The sequence below is a fragment of the Gopherus flavomarginatus genome, chromosome 2 (genome assembly GCF_025201925.1).
Source record: "Gopherus flavomarginatus isolate rGopFla2 chromosome 2, rGopFla2.mat.asm, whole genome shotgun sequence".
Lineage (NCBI taxonomy): Eukaryota > Metazoa > Chordata > Testudines > Testudinidae > Gopherus > Gopherus flavomarginatus.
The window spans coordinates 221,983,659-222,008,601 of record NC_066618.1 but is presented as its reverse complement, the minus strand read 5'-3'; the positions used below and the strand labels follow the sequence as shown (position 1 = coordinate 222,008,601).

The 24,943-nt window shown below is 38.9% G+C and overlaps 1 protein-coding gene across 4 annotated transcripts in view; it reads left to right on the top strand.

Annotated features, from left to right (window-relative positions):
• The window catches only part of B4GALT6 (beta-1,4-galactosyltransferase 6), a 57,107-nt gene extending 34,398 nt beyond the window's left edge, over window positions 1-22,709 (top strand). Inside the window, exons 2-9 of one of the 4 annotated variants that reach the window (XM_050942027.1) lie at window positions 393-509; window positions 975-1,088; window positions 9,314-9,438; window positions 10,441-10,557; window positions 12,090-12,277; window positions 14,752-14,874; window positions 17,262-17,363; window positions 21,361-22,709. In XM_050942027.1, the coding sequence (XP_050797984.1) occupies window positions 393-509; window positions 975-1,088; window positions 9,314-9,438; window positions 10,441-10,557; window positions 12,090-12,277; window positions 14,752-14,874; window positions 17,262-17,363; window positions 21,361-21,508 (1,034 nt within the window). In that variant the 3' untranslated portion in view covers window positions 21,509-22,709. Of the gene's footprint in view, window positions 1-373; window positions 510-974; window positions 1,089-9,313; window positions 9,439-10,440; window positions 10,558-12,089; window positions 12,278-14,751; window positions 14,875-17,261; window positions 17,364-19,743; window positions 20,739-21,360 lie in introns of those variants that run through there. The other 3 variants (XM_050942029.1, XM_050942030.1, XM_050942028.1) reach the window with 3 other exon arrangements.
• The last annotated feature ends 2,234 nt before the right edge of the window (window positions 22,710-24,943 follow it).

Sequence of the window (24,943 nt, the reverse complement as noted above, 5' to 3'; positions counted from 1 at the left end):
AAAATATTTCTCTCTCTCCTCTAAAATATATATAACTTACTAGGGGTAAATAGATTTTTAATGCTGTATCTTAATAGGTTTTTTGCAGGGTGGAGGAAAATGCAACTGTGTTAATCAATAGTAATTGAAACTTAACTTTATATTTTTAGCCTTTCGGTTAGGTCTAGGAATATGAATTAATATTTTTCCTCTTGTCTTTATCTTGATTTTTATCTTAAATATTTTTAGGTTTTACTCTGTGGATCCTACTCTTGGTCTAATAGGTTTTTGAGGGCTAACCTTGAACTCTGTTCAGTATTGATTTGATGACATTATACATTGGTAAATACAAAATAAAATGAAATATTATTGAATTAAGTTCAATATGAAATAGTCACTTTTGTGTTTAACAGCAAACACCTATCTCTTTATGGTGCAAGCTCGAGGCATAATGTTGAGAGAAAACGTGAAAACAATAGGACATCTGATCAGATTGTACACTAATAAAAATGCTACTGTGAATGGCACAGGTAAGAATGTTTCCTATTTAATTATTAAAAAAAAGTGGACTGTTTCTTCATGACAATGACATAGCTTGTTTATACATAGTTTACAGAAACCTAGATCTAAGCACCCTTCATTTTCCCCTCCTCCCCCAATACTTTCCCAACTTTGAGGAGTAATAGGGAAGGGAAGAGTGGTTACTCTTTACAAAGTCACTTGTGAAACTGAAGTTAAATCTTCTTTAAGAAATAGGTTTATCAAGAGCTGAGGTAAATAGATTAGAATTCATGAGGATCAACTTGATAAAGGTTCAGAGAATGTTTTTATCTTCACCGTCGGAACTTGCAGCAAACATAAAGTTTATGCAGTGATGTCAGGATAAGATGCAGAACAATTCCCCTCCACCGCCAGTGTAGTGATATATTGATGAGAAGTCTTTGGGAAACTTTCCTTTTTACAAGAATAAACTGTTTTGTTTTTTTTTCTTTAAGATTATCCTGAAGGCAACAATTCCAGTGACTACCTTGCTCAAACAACAATGTATCTTCCAGAAAATTTCACATATTCTCCTTACCAGGCTTGTCCAGAAAAGCTGCCTTACATGAGTAAGTTTATAATCTCACCCTAATTTAGATCCTTATCTATTGCATCTGATTCTGTTAAACCAGAAGGCAAACTGTTAACCAGAATTCTTGAATAAAACTCACTTGAACATATGTAATAATGCTTAGCAAAATTTGGCCCAATATTCTGACTAATACCTAATGTTTTGATACGCATTTTCTTCTGTGTAATGCATTCTGGCATTTGTGCTACAATTAAGACAGTATTCAACACCTACAGTTAGAGTGCTTCTGCTTTCTTGAATTAGAGGCTTTGGAGAATTGTTAGCTAGAATTTTTGGAGGTGAGGATATTCTTGGTGGAAAATTGAATGAGACGACAAAAACAAGTTGCCTATATTTTCATCAGTTAATCAGAATTGCACCAACACTTGTGAAGCTGCATAAGATAGCAAAGTGAGTGCTTCAGAAAGTACAAAAGTCCTAAATCTTGTTATAACTGAGCAGGCAACAGTTTCATAAAATGTGAAAAAAAATGAAAATAATTCCTATGAAAAGTTGAGAAGATTAAGGTTTCAAAGTGAAGTACTTAGAAATTAAAAAGCAACAAAATTTGCTTATGCAACCTTATTTAGTTTCTCATGTGTATGTACACTCAAAATCTTTTAGCATTAGATTAAAATCTTAGCCTACATTCTGTTGTATTTATTTAGCTGGAATAAAGGGGCCAAAGCTGTTAACATAATCCAGTCACTGTCCAACACTGAACAGCGTTAAACAAGGTTCAGGGTTTGGTATACAGAGACTTCTGCCTGCTTAGTACGATGGCAAACATACCATTAAAAATCCTTTTAACCTTTATTTAAAGATAAAGAAAAAAACAGTTAAAGCATTTTTAAAACAAACTTTTAAATAAAGTTTTCATTTTAACAGCACCCTTTGTTCCCTTTCCCTTTACCTAAAGAGAATTTTTAGAAGGAAACCTCCTCTTGTTTGATGGTCTCTGAGATGGTATAAAAGATTGTAATAACTGTCCCTTTGGGGGAAAAAAGAAGACATTAGTTGAGGTGGGCAACAGTTGTGGTTGTTAGTCTGATCCCATTTCATCCCAGGTCATGCTTGAATTTCTGCTGGAGTGGTAGAAGTGGCAGTGTTATCTGGGTCTAGTGTGTGACCAGATGTCCCGATATTATCGGGACAGTCCTGATTTTAACATTTGTCCCGCGTCCCGACTGCACGTCGGTTGGAATTCCCTTTGTCCCGATAAAAGGACCACTCGCCATCACTGCCAAAGTGCTGGGGCTGGCATGGCGGCGCTTCCTGTGACAGCTCCCGGTGGTGCTCCTGCCTGTCGGCAGGAACCTGCAGTGCTGTACTGGCGGCCCCTAGAAACAGAGGCGGAGGGGGTCTCTGTGTGCTGCACAGGCTTCCTCCTGCCCAATCAGAGCTGCGGGGGTGGGGCTTGCAGGTGCTGGCAGCGGGCAGAGAGCCCTCCGCCCCCCCTACCCTACCTGACCCAACTCAACCTTAGGAGCCAGAGGGACCTGTCGGATGCTTCCTGGGAGCCGCCCCAGGTAAGCACTGCCGGGACTCCCTACCGTTCTGGCTCTTAGGGTCAGGGCCCTGCGCGGCGCAGAGCGCCAGAGAGCACCACCCCGGGCTCCCGCCTTCCTGGGAAGTGCAGGGATGATCACTTGATGATTATATGTTCATTCCCCCTGAAGCACTTGGCATTGGCCACTGTTGGAAGACAGGATATTGCGCTAGATGGACCATTGATCTGATCCACTATGGCCGTTCGTTATGTTTTTACAATTGAGTTTACAACAAGAGTAAATTTGTAGGCCCAATTATCACAACATTTCTTTAAAAACTTTGACACAGGAAAGGGTTAGTGTGTGACCATGATATCATTGTACACTAGTTACATATTAATTTAGAAAAATGTTTTAATTACCTCTTATGATTCAATAATATCAAAATGTTATTGCTGATTATGCACTATATGTATCTTATGACTTTAGCCACAAATACAAAGTTTGTTTTTAATCTAAGTACTATACCAGATACACACATACTCTTTTCTCAACCTATGTATTATATATATTTTTTAACATTAGCTTTAATAAAAATTTTAAATCTGTAAGAACAGAAATTCCAAGCTAACTTTCAGAAGTCTCTCAACTTGTTTTTAGTCTTAAAGACAAATTTTTTGACCCTCCTGATTATCCATTAGTATATTAAATTCTCTCAAATCCATATTACATGAAATGGTATCTGACCGTCTATGAGATTTCTGAATAGTTAACTATTTTTAAAGATAGATTGGATATAAAAGGACTAATCAATACAAATAGATAGGACATGTTTGGCAAGTCAGTAGTTAAAAATACAGAAACTGCTTCTTACTGAAAAATGAGATGAGTTGAAAAATAACGTTTTATCTATTATTAAAGAACACATTCTGATTGAATTAATTATTAATTTTACCTTACGGTACTAATATTACCCTAATTGAAATTACTGCTTTATGACTTCAGAATTTTAGCTAAATGAAAAGTATTTTGAGACTGAATTGATAAATTTATGTTAAAACTGAAACGCCTAAAAAAATGATAAAACTTTGTAAATGTACAGGGTGGATTTGATTTAAATAATCTCTCTAAACTACTCATCATATTTGAGACATTCTTCTGCCCATCTTCATCTTTTCACCTCACTAAATCATTCTTGAAGCAGGCAGTGAAGACTACTTTGCCTGGAATCAAGTGCACTTTGACACAGTTTCAGGTTAGCTAGGTCAGTTGCCTTACTTTACCTAGCTGAATTTAACCTGGGGGCCCTGATCCTGGAAGAGATACTGTCCTGTCATATTTTGCCCCAAACTTATGCTCTTAAAATACACATAGGGATTTTGCAGATATCAGCTGGTGACCTCTAGAACAGCTGGTTGAGAACTTCTATATTAGAGCATAACCTGAAACAGAATATCTTATTGCAGCTCAGTGTTTTCCACAATTCCGAGACATCTGGGCTGTTCCTCTTCATGCTGCAGCTCACAGAGGCAATCCATAGTTACTGTTCCATGTGTGCCAGCCACACCTTTCTGCTCTTGCTTGCTGCCTTCATGGCATTGGTCAGTGGGCAGTTTTAGCTGCTTCTGCTTTCTTTTGTTTTTTTTTCTCTTCTGTTTTTGGGTAGTAGCAGACAGAATCTTTTACCTAACTCTTTTTCCTCCTGCCTGGGTTGAATTTCAGCATCTTGGTGACTAAACTGCAACAGCAGTTCCACGCTGCCAGGTTCTCTCCTTCCCCTCCCTCCCTGGCATGGCAGAACAGCTAAGGAAGCGCCAGTTAAGTCCAAAAATTACTCTATTTGCAAAGCAGCCTTCACAGACTCATCAGACAGTGAGGTGTGCCCTGCCTGCGCCCAGTCTACCAACCTTAGCTCCGTTAGGGCACAGCGATTCGAGCTGGACAAGCTTCCAGGGTCCGCTACCTGCCCGAGTAGCCGCAACTCTAACAAGGGAAAACAGAACATAGAGCCACAGAACTGAGCAGGGAGAGGCTTGAAGGATGAGGAGGACCCCATCCAGCTGCCCAGGGTACTCCTGAAACTCTGAAGAGAACAGCCTTGTGGGGCTATAGGTCTTCACCCGCTCTCCCTATGCCAACTCTTAAAATGTCTCTTTCCCTGGGGAAAGAAGCAGGTCTAATAAACAGCCCTTCTCACTCCCAAATTGAGCCTTCTCTAGGGGCTGGGACCCTGCAGGGGAGGAATGAGACAGAGAGCTCTATAGAGGTCTTCAGATGTTCTGGAAGGCACGCTGCAAAAGACCTCATCAGAGCCATAACAGCTCCTTGACCTGCAGGACAGGCTACAAGGGCAGAGAAATCAAAATAGAGAAGACAAACAGGAGGCACGTGCTTTCTGACTCTTCCTCTTTATTCTCCCCCACCTCCACAGTAGAACAACTGTGGGGCTCTGAATATGAGCAGGGGAGACACAACAGAGATTCTTACTCTCTAAAAAGTTTGTGTCCACCATACAGATATAGCCTGAACAAGTTCCTGAGAGCAAGCCTGAAAGCAAATTCCTGCCCTCAGAATCCTCTTCTGAGGCAGCTATTCCTCTGCACTTCTCCTTTGAGGATGTGATCATAGAGGAGTGGGAACAAGCCTGACAAAGGCAAACATCAGTAAAAATGACATCCAGTTCTACAGACTGTAGGAACCAAAAAACTCCATTGCTGAGGTCCCAAAGGTCAATGCTGTCATTGAAGCCCTAGTAAGGGGTGTGGTTATCCCCTCAAGGAAAATTCTACCCTAAGGATCACACAGATAGAAAAGTGGAGGACACACTCAAGAAAGACTGAGGCCTCTTCGATTACCTGAAAGACTATCTCTGACAGCGACATGCTTTACTAGGGCATCTCTCTTCTGACTGGGATCTCATGGCTCTAAGGGACAGAGATCACCCTGATTCCAGCCCTACTCTTAAAAACAAACAAACAAAAAACCTCCTTAGCAACAGCATTTGTAGCTCTTCACAGTTCAGTGAATGTATCAAGCTTGTCAGCTAGAGCCATGGCAAGATAGCTCAGCAGACGGGTGCCAGGTGTGGTTCTGCCTTGAAAAATGAATTCCCATTCTAAACAGGTTCTATGCTTAGGAAAGTTTATAGTCTCCATCCTGTTTGAGGAAAAGCTGGAGCAACTGGTGGTGGAAAACATGGCGAAATCTGAGTAGACCCTCCCAGCCTCAGTAAGTGCCCTTAGGAGAGAATACAAACTTACATTCAGATAGGGACATCTTTCATCCGTCTTCCTTGCAGAAGTACTAATGAAGGGACAGCAGCTTCTCCAGTAGTAAGTCCTGGAATCAAGGTTTTAGGAGAAGGCCCAAGAGACTGCTCCACAGCCTCCAAGGGCACCTTATGACAATGATTGGATGTGCCCACACCCATGGCTGAAGCTAGGAGGCAGAATTTCTCACTTCACAGAGCAGTGGTATGCATCCATAGCAGACAAGTGGGTGAAGGATATAGTGAGCTGAGGTACTGCCTTAGGATGAGATGGAGCCCTCAACTCTTCTTCATCCAGTCCCCATGAAACATAAGCTGATCCAGAATGAGATTTCTTATGTGGAAGTAAGAGTATTAGAAAGTGTGCTCTCAGAAGAGAGATTCTAAGGGTTTTACTCTATCTTCTGTATACCCAGAAGAGTATGAGGGTGGGGGGCCATCTTCTGCCGCAAGAGGCTCAACATATGGATGAGAAAGACAAAGTTCTGAATGGAGACCTTGGCCTCAGCACTGTCGTCCTTATTTCAGGGAGACTCCTTGATGTCAGTATATGCCTATCTCCATATCCTCGTAAGGTCATGTAACCACAGACTCCGAGATTTACTTGTGGAGAAACTATTACCAGAATCACATGCTCCCCTTCAGAGTGTCTTCGGTCCCCAGCGTCTTTACAGAGGTGCTGGTAGTGATCATATTCAGGCTTAGGGCACAGGATATCTACATATGTCCTTTCCTCGACCACATCCCTTCCCAAGCCAAAGTTCACAAAGCCACAGCTCTGAGTCTGGACTTTCGGAAAGTTAATGGCTTCGTCATCAACATCAAAAAGAGCTCCCTAATTCCTTCAACCTGCATCTCTCACTGGGGAGTGGATACAGAAGCCCTGATAGTAAAAATCTGTCACCTGAAAGATTCCAGAAGATCCAGGATCTTAACAGTTTTTTGCGAACCTGTAGATGTCCTAGTGTAGCTTGGTGTCTTTAGCTTCTGGGCTTTCTGGTATCCTGAATAGGAATTTGGGCAAGATTGCACATCTGATGCCTTTAAACCTTCCTCCTGAGAACATGCAACAACTTGCTGGAACACATGAAGGACCAAGTGCAAGTCTAAATCCAGATATTCAGCTCTCTAGAGTGGTGGACTTTCCATATTAATGCCTACAAAGGCCTGCCCGATGTCTTCAAGAGCCTCTTGTCCTTACTACAAATGCTATACTGGAGGGCTGGAGTGTTCATCTGGATTTTCAAACCACGCAGGGAACCGCAAGCCTGGAGAAAAAAGATATAGCATGAACCTTCTAGAACTCAGAGCAGTCAAGCTAGAAATGTGAGTTCTAGATCTTCCTGGAAAGAAATCATGTATGGTTCAATCAGACAACACAACTACAGTCATATGCATAAACAACAAAGAAGGGGCAAGAAGTCCAAAGCTACACACACAAGCAATGGAAATAATGAAATGGGCAGAGCAATCTCTTCAACAATCTGGATTGATGCCTGTATGAGGAGCTGTTTGGTCTGATCTTGAGGATGTTCAGTCTTTCTTCAGCTGCTTTGTTTGTGAGCTGCAGAAACAGAGGCTGAGGTACTACACCAGAGGGCCTATTTTATGTATGACCACCTTTTCCCATCCCAGGGAAAGTGATTCAGAAACTTAAAAGGGAGCAGGTCAAACTGTTATAACTCCCTATTGACCAAAGAGACATGGTTTTCCAACCTGATAGGACCTGATACCGGAATCTCCACTATAATTATCTTCTCCCAAGGGAGATTGTTTATCATCTCCCAAGGCCCATTTCTCAATTCAGATCCAGTCTGGCTAATGAAAGGGAAGCATTAACAATCCTAGATGTATCTTCCAAAGTCCTCAAGACCTTGCTAGCATCCAGGAGAGCCTTAACTCTAAACGCATACTCTTCCATCTTGTCCATGTGCAAACCACCTGGATCCCAGGAATCTGGGGATTCCAGCCATTTTGATCGTATTCCAGAAAGGTTTAGAAAAGGACCTTCAGTCCATCACCACAATGTGTCAAGTTTAGGTTTTTGTTCTTAGCTGTGCCCTTTTCATGGGGTCTTTGGGATCCTTGGCAGAGAACCCCTAGATCTCCAGATTGCTCAGGGTTGTTAGGCTAGCCAAGCCAACGATCAGGCCAATTTTCCTAAAATGGGATCTACCACTGGTTTTGAAGGCTTAACAGATCATTCCGTCGAGCACCTTACTTCAGTGACTGCCTTCTTTCTGTCCATAAAAACCATTTTTTCTCGTCATTATCACACCAACTAGACAGGTATGAGAGCTGACAGTGTTATCAATGCAAGAACCTAATTCTGTGTTTCATAATGACAGAGTGGTGCTGAGAACTCTCTTTTCTTCCTGGGAAAAGTCATCCTTCATTCTGTCTGAAGCGGCAACATCTGACAGAGAAGTGACACAACTTAGATGTTGTGAAACAACACAGCTTCATCAGATTGTTTTACATTTTGTTTCTGGGTTTTAGTCTGCTACTGTTCCTTAATTTGTCTCACTTCCTTCTACTCTTTCTTCCTCTTTTTTGGGTGGTCTGCTTACTACTTTTCATTAGCTATGGTGCTCCAGATTAGAGGTTTATGAATGTATGGAGAGATTAGGCAAATTCAGTTTACTGTAAATGTCTTCTTGTAACAAGGAAGAGTCTGTATATTTTCCCCCAAGGTAGCATATACTTTTATATGTTTGTAATTATTAGGTTTAAAACTTCAGAAGTTTAGAGAATGGAAATATTGTGTATTTCTATGTAAGGAGAGCTTTGAAGGTACATCTCTACCCCGATATAACACGAATTCGGATATAATTTGGTAAAGCAGTGTTTTAGGGGGCAGGGCTGCATGCTCCAGCAGTTCAAAGCAAGTTCAATATAACGCGGTTTCACCTATAATACGGTAAGATTTTTTTGGCTCCCGAGGACAGCGTTATACTGGGGTAGAGGTATACCTGTAATTTCAGTACAGTATCAGATTAGTGCCTCTGTCTGTGGTAGTGTGGGCACAGTTAACTAACTACTGTGACTTCTAGAGAAGGTGATTCTTTATTATGAGAAGACACACTTATGGTAAGTTTACTTTGTCTACTAAATGTCTTGTTACAAAATATGGGTATGTATCAATATTGATTAGAAGTTTTAGCTGTATTTTAACTATTGTAGAATGTTCTGTAAAAACAAAATTACAGAATTCTTTTACAGGCTTTTGCAGAGGAATATGTTTTCAATTTCTTTAGAAAAAACTAAACTCCATTCCTATATACACGAAATATTCTGGAAGAAATGAGTCAGCACTAGGACTCTGTTTACCAATAGGTAATCAAAATAACCATTTCTTGGATTACTTCTGTACAGTGTCTCTGATGGAACAAATTAAAAACACTGTTAGACTTTTACACTTTAATTACAATGAATAAATATTTTTCATATTTCTTACTACATTAGGAGGCCTTATCAGCATCAACATGAGTGAAATTAGTTTTGATGAAATTCAGGAAGTATTTTCAAAGGATTTAGACATTGAGCCAGGTGGTCATTGGAAACCAAAAGATTGTAAACCACGATGGAAGGTGAGACAAAGTTCCTTACTGATGTCCTTTCTACTAATTGTTTTCCTGCTTATTGAGAATATTTGAAAACTACAGGCATCCATTCTTAGAAATTTAAATCTTTGTGCTGGTTATTTGATCCAAGAAGGGTAGTTTTAAATATTGTCATGAACCTTCACAAAATTTCAGTACTTGAAAACATATCTACAGGGAAGGTAAGGACATTTTGATATTTGTGTAGACATTTTAATATATAACAGGTGGCCATACTTACTTTCCTTCTGAGCTGTGTACGATAATCTTCAGAAGTTCGAGAGCCAGGGCACACCTGCTGGGGTCTGGGGCTCGGTGCTTCAGCCCTGCTCCTGCTGAAGCCCTGACCCCCAGCAGGTGTGCCCTGCAGGTCTGAAGCCCTTAGACCCCTCTCCTCACTGGGCAAAGCTCCTACCACACCACCCTGCTGCAAGGCAGGGGTTCCAAGTCCTCCCCACTCTGGTAGTGGAGAATGGGGGGATGCATGGGTGGCTCCGCGAGCTGCATTTTAATGGTAAAAGAGCCGCATGTGGCTCATGAGCCACTTTGGTCACCCCTGATATATCAACATGAATTCATTATTTCAGTGTTCTCATCATATGAATATACACAGATTAGATCATTTCTCATGAGAACAATGAATGTAGTAAAAAAGGTATTGCCCTAATCAGTGGTGACTCTTCCAAGTATGTTCAGTCCTTTGGTTCAATAAATTGCTTACAATAAAGGTGGTTGGACATCAGCATTACCCCTTAAATTCACTTGTAGACTCATTCGCTAGAAAAATGCATCATAGTTTTGTATGTAAAAAGCATTGCCTTGTTTAACTGCTTTCTAGAGGAGCACAAAAAGTTGTAGAAGAGTTCATCAATTCAGCATTAAGGCTAAACCCCTGAAAAATCCATAACAGATTTAATTTAACCCATTATGATTTTAAAATACTCCATTATCATCTTAACATTACTGTCTCTAATCTGACTTATTTTGCAGGTGGCAATCCTCATTCCTTTTCGCAATCGCCATGAACATCTTCCAATTTTTTTCCGGCACCTCATACCTATGTTACAGAAGCAACGGTTGGAATTTGCCTTTTATGTTGTTGAACAGGTGAGTCTTTAATTAGAATAGTATATCAAAATTAACTCCTTGGAACTTCCTCACTGATTGGGGTCTGATGTTGCTATTGAATATTCTGTGAATTGGGAAATCTCAACTTCTGAAACTAAATATTTAAGCAGTTACATTCTAATCCATTAAGTAAAATATAAACAAAAATCCCTCAACTCTTTTCTCAGATTTATTGATCAGTGACATCTTATTCCACTCAAAATATAGAGCGATATTTTTATAGCTGTTAACATTAACCTCATCGAATCTATTATATACAAAGGTAAGGCTTGTAGTGCAAAACCATTATCTTTGCAGCTATAAAAATTAAAAATTTATATTTACAAAGGGATGTGAGGGCAGGGACTAATAAAGGGCTACACAGATATACACCTCTAGATTGCATATTCTTATCTAACTCAAATATAGTTACCAAAAGTTGTTATCATTTGAAGTTGTCCATTTGGCTGTCATTAAATGAATTGGTGGACTCTGTCTAGTTCTTACTGAATATGTGATCACATTACAAATGGTACCAGCTAGTACCTTGACAGCTAGTCTCATCATAAGTGCATAGACCTCAATTGGTTTGGAGAATGACTGACCCCCTGAAGAGTCTATCCCTTCAAAACAGGGTTATGGCACATTGGTGGGGCAGTTTGTGAGGAATTTGCTCTGCTGTTGGCAGTATTATATTCATAGCTGATCTATACACTAATTACATGATTTTGGTTTCCAGAACAGTAAATTCTGCATCTTTCACATACATACATTCAGTCTTTAATGGAAAAAGAATAAGGGAGAGTGAGGAAATGGGTGTTCTTAAAAAGATCTGATTACATGGTAATTTTCTGATACTAAAAAGTCTTGTAAACTAATTTTTTCAGCCTTCAGTGAGCTGCTCTTCAAATTACATTTTTGTTTTAATAAGATTAAATAATGTTGAACATTTAAAAAGGTTTTTAATAAAATTATCTAACAAGATTTTATCAGGCTGTGGACATATGTCCTATCACAAGGTTAACTTACTGTAAACATGTAGAAAAATATTTCATACTAGTTGAAATTCATAAATATTGTGTGATTTGTTTTAACAAGATACATTTTTCAGTGGTTAAATATTGTTTGCAACTTTGGTATTGCATTTGTGATTTGGTATTGCATTTATACTTAGGCATAAAACTTAACTACAACTTGTACTTGAACACAAGTATCAGTGCTCTTTATAGTGTTGGTGCTTACGATTAATATGGTGCAATGTTACTTAATGTAAACTAAATAGAAGTTTTAAGTTCTTGCTCTTCAAGGGCAGGAATTCTAGAGGAAGAATTTTTCTTTAATTGCATGAAAATGGAGTTGGTGAAATACTGCTATTCTTGCTGCTGCTGTGATTAAATGAAAGCATAACAAGCCTCAGTATCAACACACCTTTTTCTTTCTAGTACGAGGGGGGGCTGGTAAATTTCCTGTATATCAAAGTAGCGTCTACTTGCTCTTGCCTCACTCGGTTTCTCCTTTGTTTCTGCATAAAGAGTGGTACACAACCTTTTAACCGTGCAATGCTCTTTAATGTTGGCTTCAAAGAGGCTATGAAGGATGTTGCCTGGGACTGTGTAATTTTTCATGATGTGGATCATTTACCTGAAAATGACCGAAATTATTATGGATGTGGAGAGATGCCACGTCATTTTGCAGCAAAGCTGGACAAATACATGTACATGTAAGTAATGCAGTTCACCTTTCCTGTTTTAAAAGCTGCAGAAATGTCTTTTGAATGTGCACATAAAAAAACTTTAGCCGTAGTTAACATTCAACCTATTTTCTTACTGTAAATGTTGTACAAGCTATTAACTGACAGTATCATAAAAGAAAAGAACAGAAGAGAAAGTTTAATTATTTATATTTGAGAAGCTACTAGTATAAAGACACCTCCTCCTTTAGCACCCTCCTTGTTACTAAAGGGGTACATAAAATACACGTGGCAATGAAGGCAAGCTGCTCTTGATGATATATTTCGGCTTTGTGGAAAAGCTAGTCTACCTTTGTAGAAATATTCTTAGTGTTGGGTTTGTGTTCGCTACCCTGATATAATTACAGCTCTCAAAAGGTCTCTGTTGCTTTTGTAAACTTTTAATATTGGCTTCCTAAATAGCTTTATCTTTTCATCTATCTAACTGTTGTAATAGGGCGTCAATACTTCCTTCCTTCTAGTGTGTGCCTTCTTGAGATGTCTCTTACCATCATTGTAATATCACTATCTTGGAGTAGGAGAAGTAGGAATACTGGCAATATAGTAGGAACTGTTTCCCACTTCAACTTTGCATTAATGTATTATTTAATACAGAGGATCTCATATTTTAACTTTGCGGATCACTTCTTAAATTAAAGATTTCTCCCCAACTGATAGACTGCTTCCCGTCATGTATTCAGGCAGTATTAACGTTTAATGTAATGTGGATGCTGCAGCTGGATTACATCACTTCCCTTGCAATTTTATATTGGTAATATTTTTCCTTTCATTATTAATTCTAAATATCAACTTGTCTGCAACTCTCACAGTTCCAATTGCGCCAGATAACTTTTGTAATTTGTTTCTCCAACTTGTGTGTTTGTGTGTGCTTGCTGTGTTTGGAGTTCAGTGTTAAAAAGCCATTGAAAACCCTGAAAATCCTGCAGCTGTGCTACAGAAAATGTTACGGTGTTAAGGTTTTTCAGAACATCAGTGATCCACCGAGAATGATTAATTTAGTACATGAGAAGTAGAACAATCCAAAATTAGTAGAGATTGAGAGTCAGAAGATTGAGTCCATTTTATTCTTTTGTCTGTTTGCTCATTGGTATGTGGGGATAATAGTTGTCCACTTACTGTCCATTCTTTGCTCTCACATTATCTAGAATACAAGTAGGGCTATATTATTTTCTCCCAGCAGCTCCCTCTTCCACAGCGTCCCAGAGGCAGCTATGGGTAGAAGGAAGCCTTGTTAGCACAATACCTGTGGAATCCTGGTGTAGAGGTGCTGGGCCTCCTTGCAGGTGGTGCTCACCTCCTTAGGAATCCATATTTGGAGGAGCCATTTGGGGAGCAAACCTAGCTATTCTGGTTGGGATTAAATCATCAAGCATTTCTGAAAGAGGATCCTTGGAAATTTCCTCACTCTGATAGATCATCTCACCTCCCACAAGCTATCTGGTCCAGTAACTATAGGAGGCAGCAGCTAAAGGGAACATCCATGCTAATTTTCTTTCACTGTGCATACAGTGTTTGGAATCAGGAAATTACAATTTCTAAAATTTAAAGAGTGACCGACAGTTGTAATTTTAGCTATGTAGCTGTAGAGGCTGTACAGGTTGGGGAGCTGCTTATTACTTAACACTTGTGTAATGGTAGTCAGCATGCATTTACTGTCAAGAAAAATATTCTCTTGGTGCAAAAAGGATTAAAATAATCTTGAACGTGCTTAGCTATGCTCTCCAAAAACTGAAACAAAGGAGGAGTTTCCATTACTTTAAAAAATACTCCAGAGTAGGCTAATTTAAGGTGTTAAACGGCTGGATTTTTTTTCAGTTTTCCCTGTTTTGTAGAATACATTAATGGACTGGGAATATTATTGATATATCAGAGCTTTTACTGCTGAATCAGGTGAAGAGAACTTTTTCAACTCAATCGTGTCAAAATACCATATTTTGAAAGCTTTGTTTCACAGTCCCTTCAGCTATAAGTTGGTCTTTCTTCTAAAACCGGCTACCTGAAGCTTGGGTTAAGCTGCTGTTGTCTGTTCTGCAAATGAAAGCCCTTATTAAAAATACACCACTACCTGAATATAATGCCACCTGATATAACACGAATTTGGATATAACGCGATAAAGCATTGCTCAGGGCGGCAGTTTGCGCACTCCAATGGATCAAAGCAAGTTCAATATAACATGGTTTCACCTATAACACGATAAGATTTTTTTTGGCTCCCAAGGATAGCATTATATCAAGGTAGAAGTGTATTTAGTTTCCATATTCTTTGCTAATACCAACTTTCATTATAAAAGATCTGTAAAGCATTTTTCCTAATAGGTATATTGACCATCTACGCATACACTAGATTTTTTTTTTCTGCAAGATACGGAAACAGTTGTTCAAAGAGGATTTTCACTTCTCTAAATTCAATCGATAGAATAAAACTTACTTTCTCTCATTTTTAGTCTTCCATACAATGAGTTCTTTGGTGGTGTAAGTGGACTGACAGTGGAACAATTCAAAAAGATCAATGGATTTCCGAATGCTTTCTGGGGATGGGGAGGAGAAGATGACGACCTTTGGAATAGGTGAGTGTTTTTAGTACGTTGTGTAAGATGGGTTGGCAACCTCTGGCATGCGGCTCACCAGGGTAAGCACCTGGCAGGGCGGGCCAGTTTGTTTACCTGCTGTGTCGGCAGGTTTGGCAGACCATGGCTCCTACTGGCCATGGTTCCCCATCCCAGGCCAGTGGGGGTGGCGGGAAGCGCTGCGGGCCGGGGGATATACTGGCCGCGTGCCAGAGGTTACTGACCCCTGGGGTAAGACATGAGCTCCTGAACGGTGATGATCAGTTTTTTCGCTATTAAAATATCTAAGTTAAGAAAAGTTTGCAGAAGGCGTATTTGAGTTAGCAGGTGTTTATTGACTCTTTATAGTGTGTGTTTTGTTATATTAAATTAAAAGGTGTGTACTTGGTTTGCTTTATAAAGAAACACAGTCTCTGCCCTGAAGAGCTTAAACTCCAGGGGACAGACTTTCAGAAGTGCCTAAAGTGGCCAACTCCCATTGACTTTCAATGGAATTTGGGTACCTACTTGTTCTTCCAACCTTTGAATATCTCCCCCAGGTGAGTGTACGATGTGTGCTGGGGAGAGCCAGATTACGACATTAGCTATTTTTTAAAAGAACTGTAATTAAATGGAACAGTGCTAATGAAGTGTTCAGATTTCAAAATCATGTTTCTGATATAGCTCCCCTTAAATAATATGTTCTGAATTTTTAAAAAACTACCTAGGAAGGGTTTTATGCTTGGTTTGCTGATGTTTAAAAGGCTTTTTTTGGTGCCTAGTAGTGTAACCTTTGGGTGGGCTAGAATGTATTGCCCCTTTCCTAATGCTTCAACACAACTCCTATAGAAAAGCACATGGAGACCCAGAATTCATTCCTTGAGGATTTTCAGCAAGGTTTGCACAGAGTCAACCTCCCCCACACGATCAAGTCCAAAAAGAAGAGGAGAAATTAGCTTAATTCTTTAGTATCAACTTTATAAAAATTTATAATGATAAAGAAACAATATCTTAATTTCTACTAAATAACAAGATTACTTCATAATTCACATGCATTATCTTCATAGTTATACATAAATATATATACAAAAATTAAATCTAAAAGGTTAGCCCAACAGAAAGACAGTGAGATGTACCTGAGAAGTCCAAAAGCTTATGTTGAGAATCTTAGTTACAGTCCTTGTTTATCAACTCCCTATATTCTCAAAAGCACTGCAATAATAGGAAAATTTGTATGACTCTTTCCCCGTCAACACATTTTAAATGAGGAAAGAGTTTTTGAACCATATCAATTAAGACAATTTGACTAAAATAACATTCAAGTTATACAATTAAAAAATTAAGTTTTCCTTCAGAATTTCTCCTATAACTTGTTTCCCTGTTGGAAAGTTAACAATATCACCAACCTGCTGCAAAATGCTTCAGAGTTAAGGGAAAACAGCTTGCTTTCTGTTACTTTGACTGAGCTTTTTCTAGCCACCACACAGGTACCTTGACTACTTGCCCTGACTCAATAGACTTTTAGTCCAGCTACAGAAAGCCTATTAGTCATGCCCAAAACTATCACACCAAGTTCCAGAAAGTTCTGGACATGAATGCTGATTGTACATCCGCCTAGCAACAATGACCCAGACACCATTCCTCCTCCTCCCCCGGGTCTTTTAAAGAGATATCTCCCTATTAGGCATGAGTGTTACAATAGGAATAACACCATGCATATTTGGGCTCCTCTCTCCTTTTTCTCTGTGCATGTGCTTTTTTTTTTTTTTTTCCCCCCCAGCTTTGCTGCTGCTGTTGCTACTAAAAACCTTCTTACAGTGTCTGGGGAAAAGCTTGCACATAAGTTGCTTCCATGTCCAAGAACAGTGTGAGTTACACCATGCTGTCCTATGACACAGAGTTGTAGTTGACCATCAACAGAACAGTGAAATTGACTATATAAGAACACCATTAAATGCTCACAGTAAACAAACTTTAAAAGTTATTTTTATTAATTTGCTAATTTTTATAATTAAATTATATGTAAACTAACAGCTATGTAGTGCTAAAAGGAACAGTCTTATGTAACAAAAGCATATCCCAAGTTTCTACTCCTGTAGTCCTCCTCATTTCCATATGCTCCCACTCTGTCATCTCTTTCTTTGCTGTGTGAAGTAGGTTGGAAAGTGCTTGGGACAGGGGCCTAGTTGCTATTTGTCACTATATATAGCACTGTTTGTTTAAATTTAAAAATTAAAAACAGTAAAGCAAAGATCCAATCTTTTATTGGAAAGGTTGTCAGCAAATGGAAGAGTTGGCTTAAGATCTGAACACTAATGCTATTTTTTTCACTTTTTCTGTGTCACTTAATTTTTTTTTTTGTAAATTCATTTTTGTTCATACACTTATCTTTAACTATTGTACTGCAGGGTTCATTATGCTGGATACAATGTAACAAGACCAGAGGGAGACCTAGGGAAGTACAAGTCCATTCCTCATCATCACAGAGGTGAAGTCCAATTTTTAGGACGGTAAGAAAAAGGGCAATGTGTTCAAACATTAAAACCTAAGGAATACAGAAGATTTTTATCCGGAGCATATTCTCACACAAACACACACAATGATATAGAACTATTAATAAACTTCTGAACCTTTTGTAAGGAGCTATACTTTTATTTTGATACATTCCATTTTTCAAGGGACATATAAACTTCAAATTTATTTAAAATTACTAAACTCAGGTGAGAGATCTACTGTGGGAAGTCCTGCTGATTTCTGTGGTTTTACAGTAACATTTTCCTGTTCGGTTTTGTTTTTAGTTTTTGTCCCCCCTTCTCCCCACCAGCCCACTGTTAATGTTTGGTACTCACACAACAGGGGATACTGACTGCATAAGGGAAACAACAAAGTTAACTTCACAAAGTACAGTGAACAAAGAGTAAACTGAAAAGAAAATATCTCCTCTAACCTGTTTGCTGTAGCAGTCTGGTATCTTTTGTATAATAACTGCTTAAAAAATTGCTGGCAAAAGCCTGATTACATTGACAATGTGTCTCAGTGATCAGTAGCATGAACTTATTCGTATAGGTGGAAGTACAGAAGATGTGGTTTTTGAGCTTCTGGAGAGTATATGCATAAAGAGCTTTCCATGGTTTATTTTGGAAACACTAATATGGCTCCATAGTTAAGGTTGAGTTGAGTTTTTTTTGCACATAAAACAGTGATTTCCCCCCCCCCCCCTTTTATATATGAAAAATACTGTGTATCCTTACCAACATTTCTGTATTTTCTGAATACTGAATTATTTTTTAGGAGAATGTACAAATATATTTGTTGAATAGTGAGTTAAAATTAATTTAAAATGGATTCTTTAAGAAATTTAGCACAGTGTTTCAACTTTTTATTATCCCTAATAATCTGAACAATGACATATCACTCTATTCAAATACTCCATATTATTAAAAATCATTGACCCTTTTGTGCATAAGGAACATTCAGATACCAGATTGTAATTAAACTAGGCTAATGATTAATAGATATGATTATAGACCATAGATAAATCTAAGTAAACAGTCCATATCACTATTAGTTGGGACTCTTGTGGCATTAAAAAATCCAAGCAATCACTCTGTCTCTGACTCAATAAAATGAACAGAATCATAACATGAAAATTAGTTTTAGTGTCATGAGAGAAACTGAACCCATGTATCAGGAGTTGTCTTTGGTCAGTTAGTTGGCACTTGCTGTCACTGTTCCTTTGAAGTTATGTGGTGGCTGTATGCTAGTTAGAGCATCAGTGTTTAAAAGGCTCCCTGTGGCACTACTGGCTTGGCCATGCTTCATAGGGTATGCCTACACTACGGGATTATTCCGATTTTACAGAAACTGGTATTTGGAAACAGATTGTATAAAGTCAAGTGCATACAGCCACACTAAGCATATTAATTCGGCGGTGTGCATCCATGTACCAAGGCTGGTGTTGATTTCCGGAGCATTGCACTGTGGGTAGCTATCCCATAGTTCCTGCAGTCTCCCCCGCCCATTGGAATTCTGGGTTGAGATCACAATGCATGATGGGAAAAAACAGTGTCACGGCTGATTCTGGGTAAATGCTGTCAGTCAGTTCTCCCTCCATGAAAGCAACGGCAGACAATCATTTCGCGCCCTTTTCCCTGGATTGCCCTGGCAGACACCATAGCATGGCAACCATGGAGCCCGTTCAGCCTTTTTTCGCTGTCACCGTATGTCTGCTGGATGCTGCTGACAGACGAGGTACTGCAGTGCTACACAGCAGTATCCCGTTGCCTTTTGCAAGTTAGCAGAGATGGTTACCAGTCATATTGTACCATCTGCTGCTGTCACAGGTGCTCCTGGCTGGCCTCGATGAGGTTGGCCGGGGGTGATGGACAAAAATGGGAATGACTCCCCAGGTCATTCCTTTCTTTAAGTTTTGTCTAAAGGTAGAGTCAGTCCTGCCAAGAATATCAGGCGAGTCTACTAAAGAACCAGAGAAGCAAGCAGCCGCTCCGAGTCAGCCCCAGACATCCTGCAGAAATGATGAGCTGCATGCCATTCTAGGGGGTTCCCCTGCAACAACCCCACCTGTTGCTTCCCTCCTCCCACACCCCCTCCTGGGCTACTGTGGCAATTATCCCCCCCATTTGTGTGATGAAGTAATAAAGAATGCAGGAAGAAGAAACAACACTGATTTATTGAGATAAAATGGATGCGGGGGGGAGGCAGCCTCCAGCTGCTATGATATTCCCGGCAGGACTGACTCTCCATTAGACATTAAGGGGAAGGGAGGGGAGCACAGCCTCTGGCTGCTATAATATTCCAGGCAGGGCTGAATCTTCAGGAGACAAAGCTTAAAGAAGAGAATGACTGGGAGTCATTTCCGTTTTTGCCCAGGCGCCCCCACCGACTTCACCGAGGCCAGCCAGGAGCACTCACAGGATGATGATGATGACGGATACCAGTCATATTGCACCGTCTGCCATCAGGAAGGGAAGGGGATGCTGCTGTGTAGCACTGCAGCACCACATCTGCCAGCAGCATCCAGTAGACATACAGTGACATCGAAAAAAGGCGAGAAACGATTTTTTCCCCTTTTTTTCACGGGGGTGAGGGATTGACGACATATACCCTGAACCACTTGCGACAATGTTTTTGACCCTTCAGGCATTGGGAGCTCAGCCAAGAATGCAAATGTTTTTCGGAGACTGCGGGAACTGTGGGATAGCTAGAGTCCTCAGTCCCCCCTCTCTCCCTCCGTGAGTGTCCATTTGATTCTTTGGCTTTCCATTACGCTTGTCTCAGCTCCTTAAGTTTCATGCAGCGCTGTGTTGAGTCCCTGCTGTAGCCTCTGTCTATCATAGCCTTGGAGATTTTTTCAAATGCTTTGGCATTTCGTCTATTGGAACGGAGTTCTGATAGAACAGATTCATCTCCCCATGCAGAGATCAGATTCAATATCTCCCATACGGTCCATGCTGGAGCTCTTTTTGATTCTGGGACTACATGGTCACCTGTGCTGATCGGCGCTCCACACTGGGCAAACAGGAAATGAAATTCAAAAGTTTGCGGGGCTTTTCCTGTCTACCTGGCCAGTGCATCCGAGTTCAGATGGCTGTCCAGAGCGGTCACAATGGTGCACAGTGGGATAGCTTCCGGAGGCCAATAGCGTTGAATTGCAGCCACACTAACCCTACTTCGAAATGGCAATACTGATTTCAGAGCTACTCCCCTTGTCGGGGAGGAGTACAGATATTGGTATTAAGAGCCCTTTATATCAATGTAAAGGGCTTCGTTGTGTGGACGGGTGCAGGGTTAATTCGATTTAACGCTGCTAAATTTAATATAAACTTGTAGTGTAGACCAGGCCATAGTGAGGCAGCACTGCCTGGGGAGCTGAGGCAGGAATACAGAGGGATCACTAAGGGTATGTCTACACTGCAGTTAAAAACCTGCGGCTAAGTCAAGCCAGCTGATTCTGGCTTCCGGTGCTCAGGCTGCAGGGCTGTTGAATTGCAGTTTAGACATCTATGATTGGGCTCTAGGACTCAGCAAGATGAGAAGGTCCCAGAGCTCAGGCTGCAGCCTAAGCCTGAAAGTCTACATCACTATTTAACAGCCCCACAGCCTGAGCCCTACAAGCCCAAGTCAGCTGGCGTGGGCCAGCTGTGGGTATCTAGTTGTAATGTAGACCATTCTTAATTTGGGACCACAAACACTAATACGCATTAATCACAATCATATGTTGGCTGTGTAGTTAATCTCAATGTAGTTTGTCTAGGAATATGAACAGTAATTGAATGTCCATCTGATTTATAGAACAGCAAAAATTCATGCATTTAAAGCTGATGTTTGTAATTAGTATAAACAAAGTGCTCCCAGAGTGAGTTTTTGTAAAACAAGGGTTTCAAAATAAATGATGACCTGTCTTTAATTACAATAACTCAGTTGATACCAATTTAACATGTTTCTTTACAAACCTTTTCCCTTGTTCCTTCTTCCCTTGCCCTACAGGTATAAACTCCTGAGGTATTCCAAAGAGCGTCAGTACATTGATGGGTTGAACAATTTAATATATACTCCTAAAATACTCATCAGTAGATTTTATAAAAATATAACTGTAAATCTCATACCAGAGCTAGCTCCTGTTAGAGACTATTGATGGAAGTGGAGTGGCAAGCTACACTCCTGGAGTTAAGACTTGTAACACTGGAAAATACAAATTAAAGACCTATTAAAAGACTTTAAATTAGATCTTTTTGACTATTTGGTGAAGGATGTTTAGGAAGAGAAGACAAATGACTGCATGTGTTACCATGCATTCTATTATGAAAAGAAATGCCAGCAGCTACTACTCAGTGTTTACAGCATGGGACTACTATATTTAAGCCTTGTTTCACCATATTCTCTATCTTAAGCCACTCAACAATATATACTGCAGAAAACAGATCTGTAGCTTGTTTGGAAGGCCTTTTCTCCCAGGAAATTTTTATAGTTAAAAACTGTAACTTAAATGAATGCTTTTTGTTTCCTTTTTAAAATGTGTTTTGTAAATATATGATGTAAATTAATGTGCTCAAATAGCTTTTTAAATATGGTAAATTATGCTTCAGTATGTATTTAGGTATATTACTGTTTTCCTTCTGTGTTCAGTAGCATGAAAGAACAAATGTAAATATTTGTGTTTAAACAAAGTTTATATCTTGTATGAAATGATGGAACTATCAGTAATTGATGGCCAGCTATGACTGTAAACTGTTATACAAGTTTTGAGCTTTAGACCTGCTGCATATCTGTATAGAAGAATTAATTTAACATGTAAACTTGCTAGGAAGAAAGCTTTTAATTTTACTTATTACTAGTAAAATCCTATGATTCCCTGCTTGCCATCTAAATCATAGTTTATGCATATTGCATGTGCATTTTAGAAAAATCTTAAGGTTGTTGCATATCATGATATACAGGAACTCTTACTTTAATTGTCTCCGTATGTGCCACTAGTGTCAATGTCAGGGATTTTATGCCTAAAACAGTTTGTTCAAGTCTGTGTATTGTAGTTTGGTAGTATCTTCTTTTTTTATTCCTAGTAAACAGCACTTTTATTCCTCAAGAATCAGAAGAGCCAAAAATGTATCTTCACTGGAAGACAAATGTTAAAGTTAATTTTTTAAAGAATTGATAGCAAAATATATTCCTAAACTTTGTAGGGTGGGATTTTTAAAAGCACACTGTTGGCCTAGCTGCTCCATTGATTATGATAGGATCAATGGGACAAGAATTAAGCCAGTACTGAGTGCTTTTGAAAATCTCCCCGTAATATATTAATCAGCATAGATATTAAGGGCCTAATCCTTTGAAGTGCTAAGCACCCTCAACTCCATTACTTGCAGTGAAATTGAGGGTATTCAGGACTGACCAGGATAGATCCCAGATAATTGTCTATTTTTGTGGTATTAAATGCATGAATATCTAGCCTCTCTGTTTTTATTCATCATAAATCTTAATTTTCCTTTTGCTTTGCCTGGTATTGTTGTGCTATCTAATAGCATCCCATTCAGAAACACTATCTTTGCCTAATATTTTTATATATCAATAGGTAATATGATGTAAGGAGGTAGTCTGAAACATTTATTTTCTCTGTTAATGCAACACAAATCAGTTAAATGTTGACCAAGATGGTCTGAGATTGTTTTGTAACTGTCATAATCATTCAGTGATTTAGGAACCAAAGACTTTCTTCTGCTCACGTGAAGAATAAAAAAACAGTGTTTTATATAGTGTTCCTGCAAGAGTGCTGACAAGAAACACCAATCTAAACTCACTGCCCATTTGTGTGCCTCCTGGATTTACCACAGCAGATGGTGGGATGCAGATGTTTGTTTGCTGTTAGCGCCTTTTCTTTTACAGCCTTCCCAGCAGCAAGTTGTGTCCCTGGCCATTCTTTAATGAAAGTTGTGAGTATACTTGTAAACTTTCCAATAATTTGCGGAAAGGTGGTAATTACTGATTTGATTGACATAGTTGAAAGCAGGCGGTAGGAGATATTTCATATTGTATTGGAATGATCTTTAAATCTAGTCCATATAGTATGCTATAGAAATTATTTAATGTACAGGAAAAATAACAAAAGATTAACAAACCGAACAAACCCTTAAAATAAGCATGCTTGAGTTTTTGTATTACTACCTGATATTTCTGTAATTGAGCATACTGAATATTTTGAGAGGCAGATTAATAGATGTGAACTCAATAACTAGTATACTAAATAAGCAGCTATATTCTCAAAGTAAATTTGGTCTTATATCCATATGTCACATTAGCTGAACACATTTCCTTCAGGATTATTAAAAGGAATAGTTTTTAAATGTCTGACTTTATTTTGAAGTGTTTTCTGGTATTCAGTACCATCAATTTTAGCATCTCTGCTTGTGATGCATCTTTTGGTAGTTTAGGTTTGTGCCTTGTTTCTCCAGCATGCTTTTATTGACATGTCCATTTCTCAGTTATGCATTTGGAAGACATCCAGTACAATTAATGTTTGATTTGGGTTTTTTAATATCTCTTGGTGCTTTGCAAACTGATTAAGTGTTGATTAACCATGTACTGTCTGAGAGAAGAAATGTTGTGATTTAATACATAGTCCCAATTATATATAAATCGGTTAACAAGGCATAACTGTAATTTCTTTAATTTAACATGACACAAACTACTTATGTCCCAGATTGACACAGCTTACATTAAGAAAGATGTTTACCAATCACTTTTGCCAGATACGTACCTTTTAGTGTCAGGAAGTTTTAAAGGCTGCCATCTTATTATTGATGTTACACCAAAATAATGTGTGTACACTCTGTCTGAACCCAGTACAGTTCTGTAGCAGACTTTAACATAAACAGTGCCTTCAAACAAAAGAAATGAAGTGCAGAGCTGAGAGTTATGCACATTCCTTTTGATAACATGCTTAATTCTAGTAAAACAGAAAAGAATTCATGCTGGTATTTTGGTTCCTGACAGACCGCAAATTTGACTGTTCCTCAACAGAGGACACGACATACAGAATTTTTTTTTTTTTGAGATTCTGAAGGGGCTTTACAAATTAAGAGGTAGAAATGCTATGAAAACACTAACAGTGTCTCAAGTCCAGCCAGTACACTAGCGGATATTTTTCCTCTAAATTTCCTTCCCATCTGCCATATTTTAAATTACAATGAGAAAAATATAAAATTTAATATTCTCCTTGAAACCAAGAATATATTGACAAACAAATGCAAAATATTTATTCTTAAATCTTTTAGGCTATTTTTGTACTCTTCTGTTTAAAATAATATGAGTCTTATAGTGGATTACAAACAAGCCAGTTATAAAAATTTAAAAGGACACATTGCATATCAGCAAGAGGAAGTGTACTTAAGATTTTATTTTTAGAGGTAGCTGAGGCAAGCTTAATGAAAACTGCACTGAAACAATTGCTGGCAATTTTCCTGTGTACTATCATACCTTTATTTTTGTTTTGTTCATGAAAATGTTTGTACTTTTTTATCATTGTCTCTTTTGAAATATAATGTTCTAAAGACTGTGTGGCTGTTTAATTTTTTCC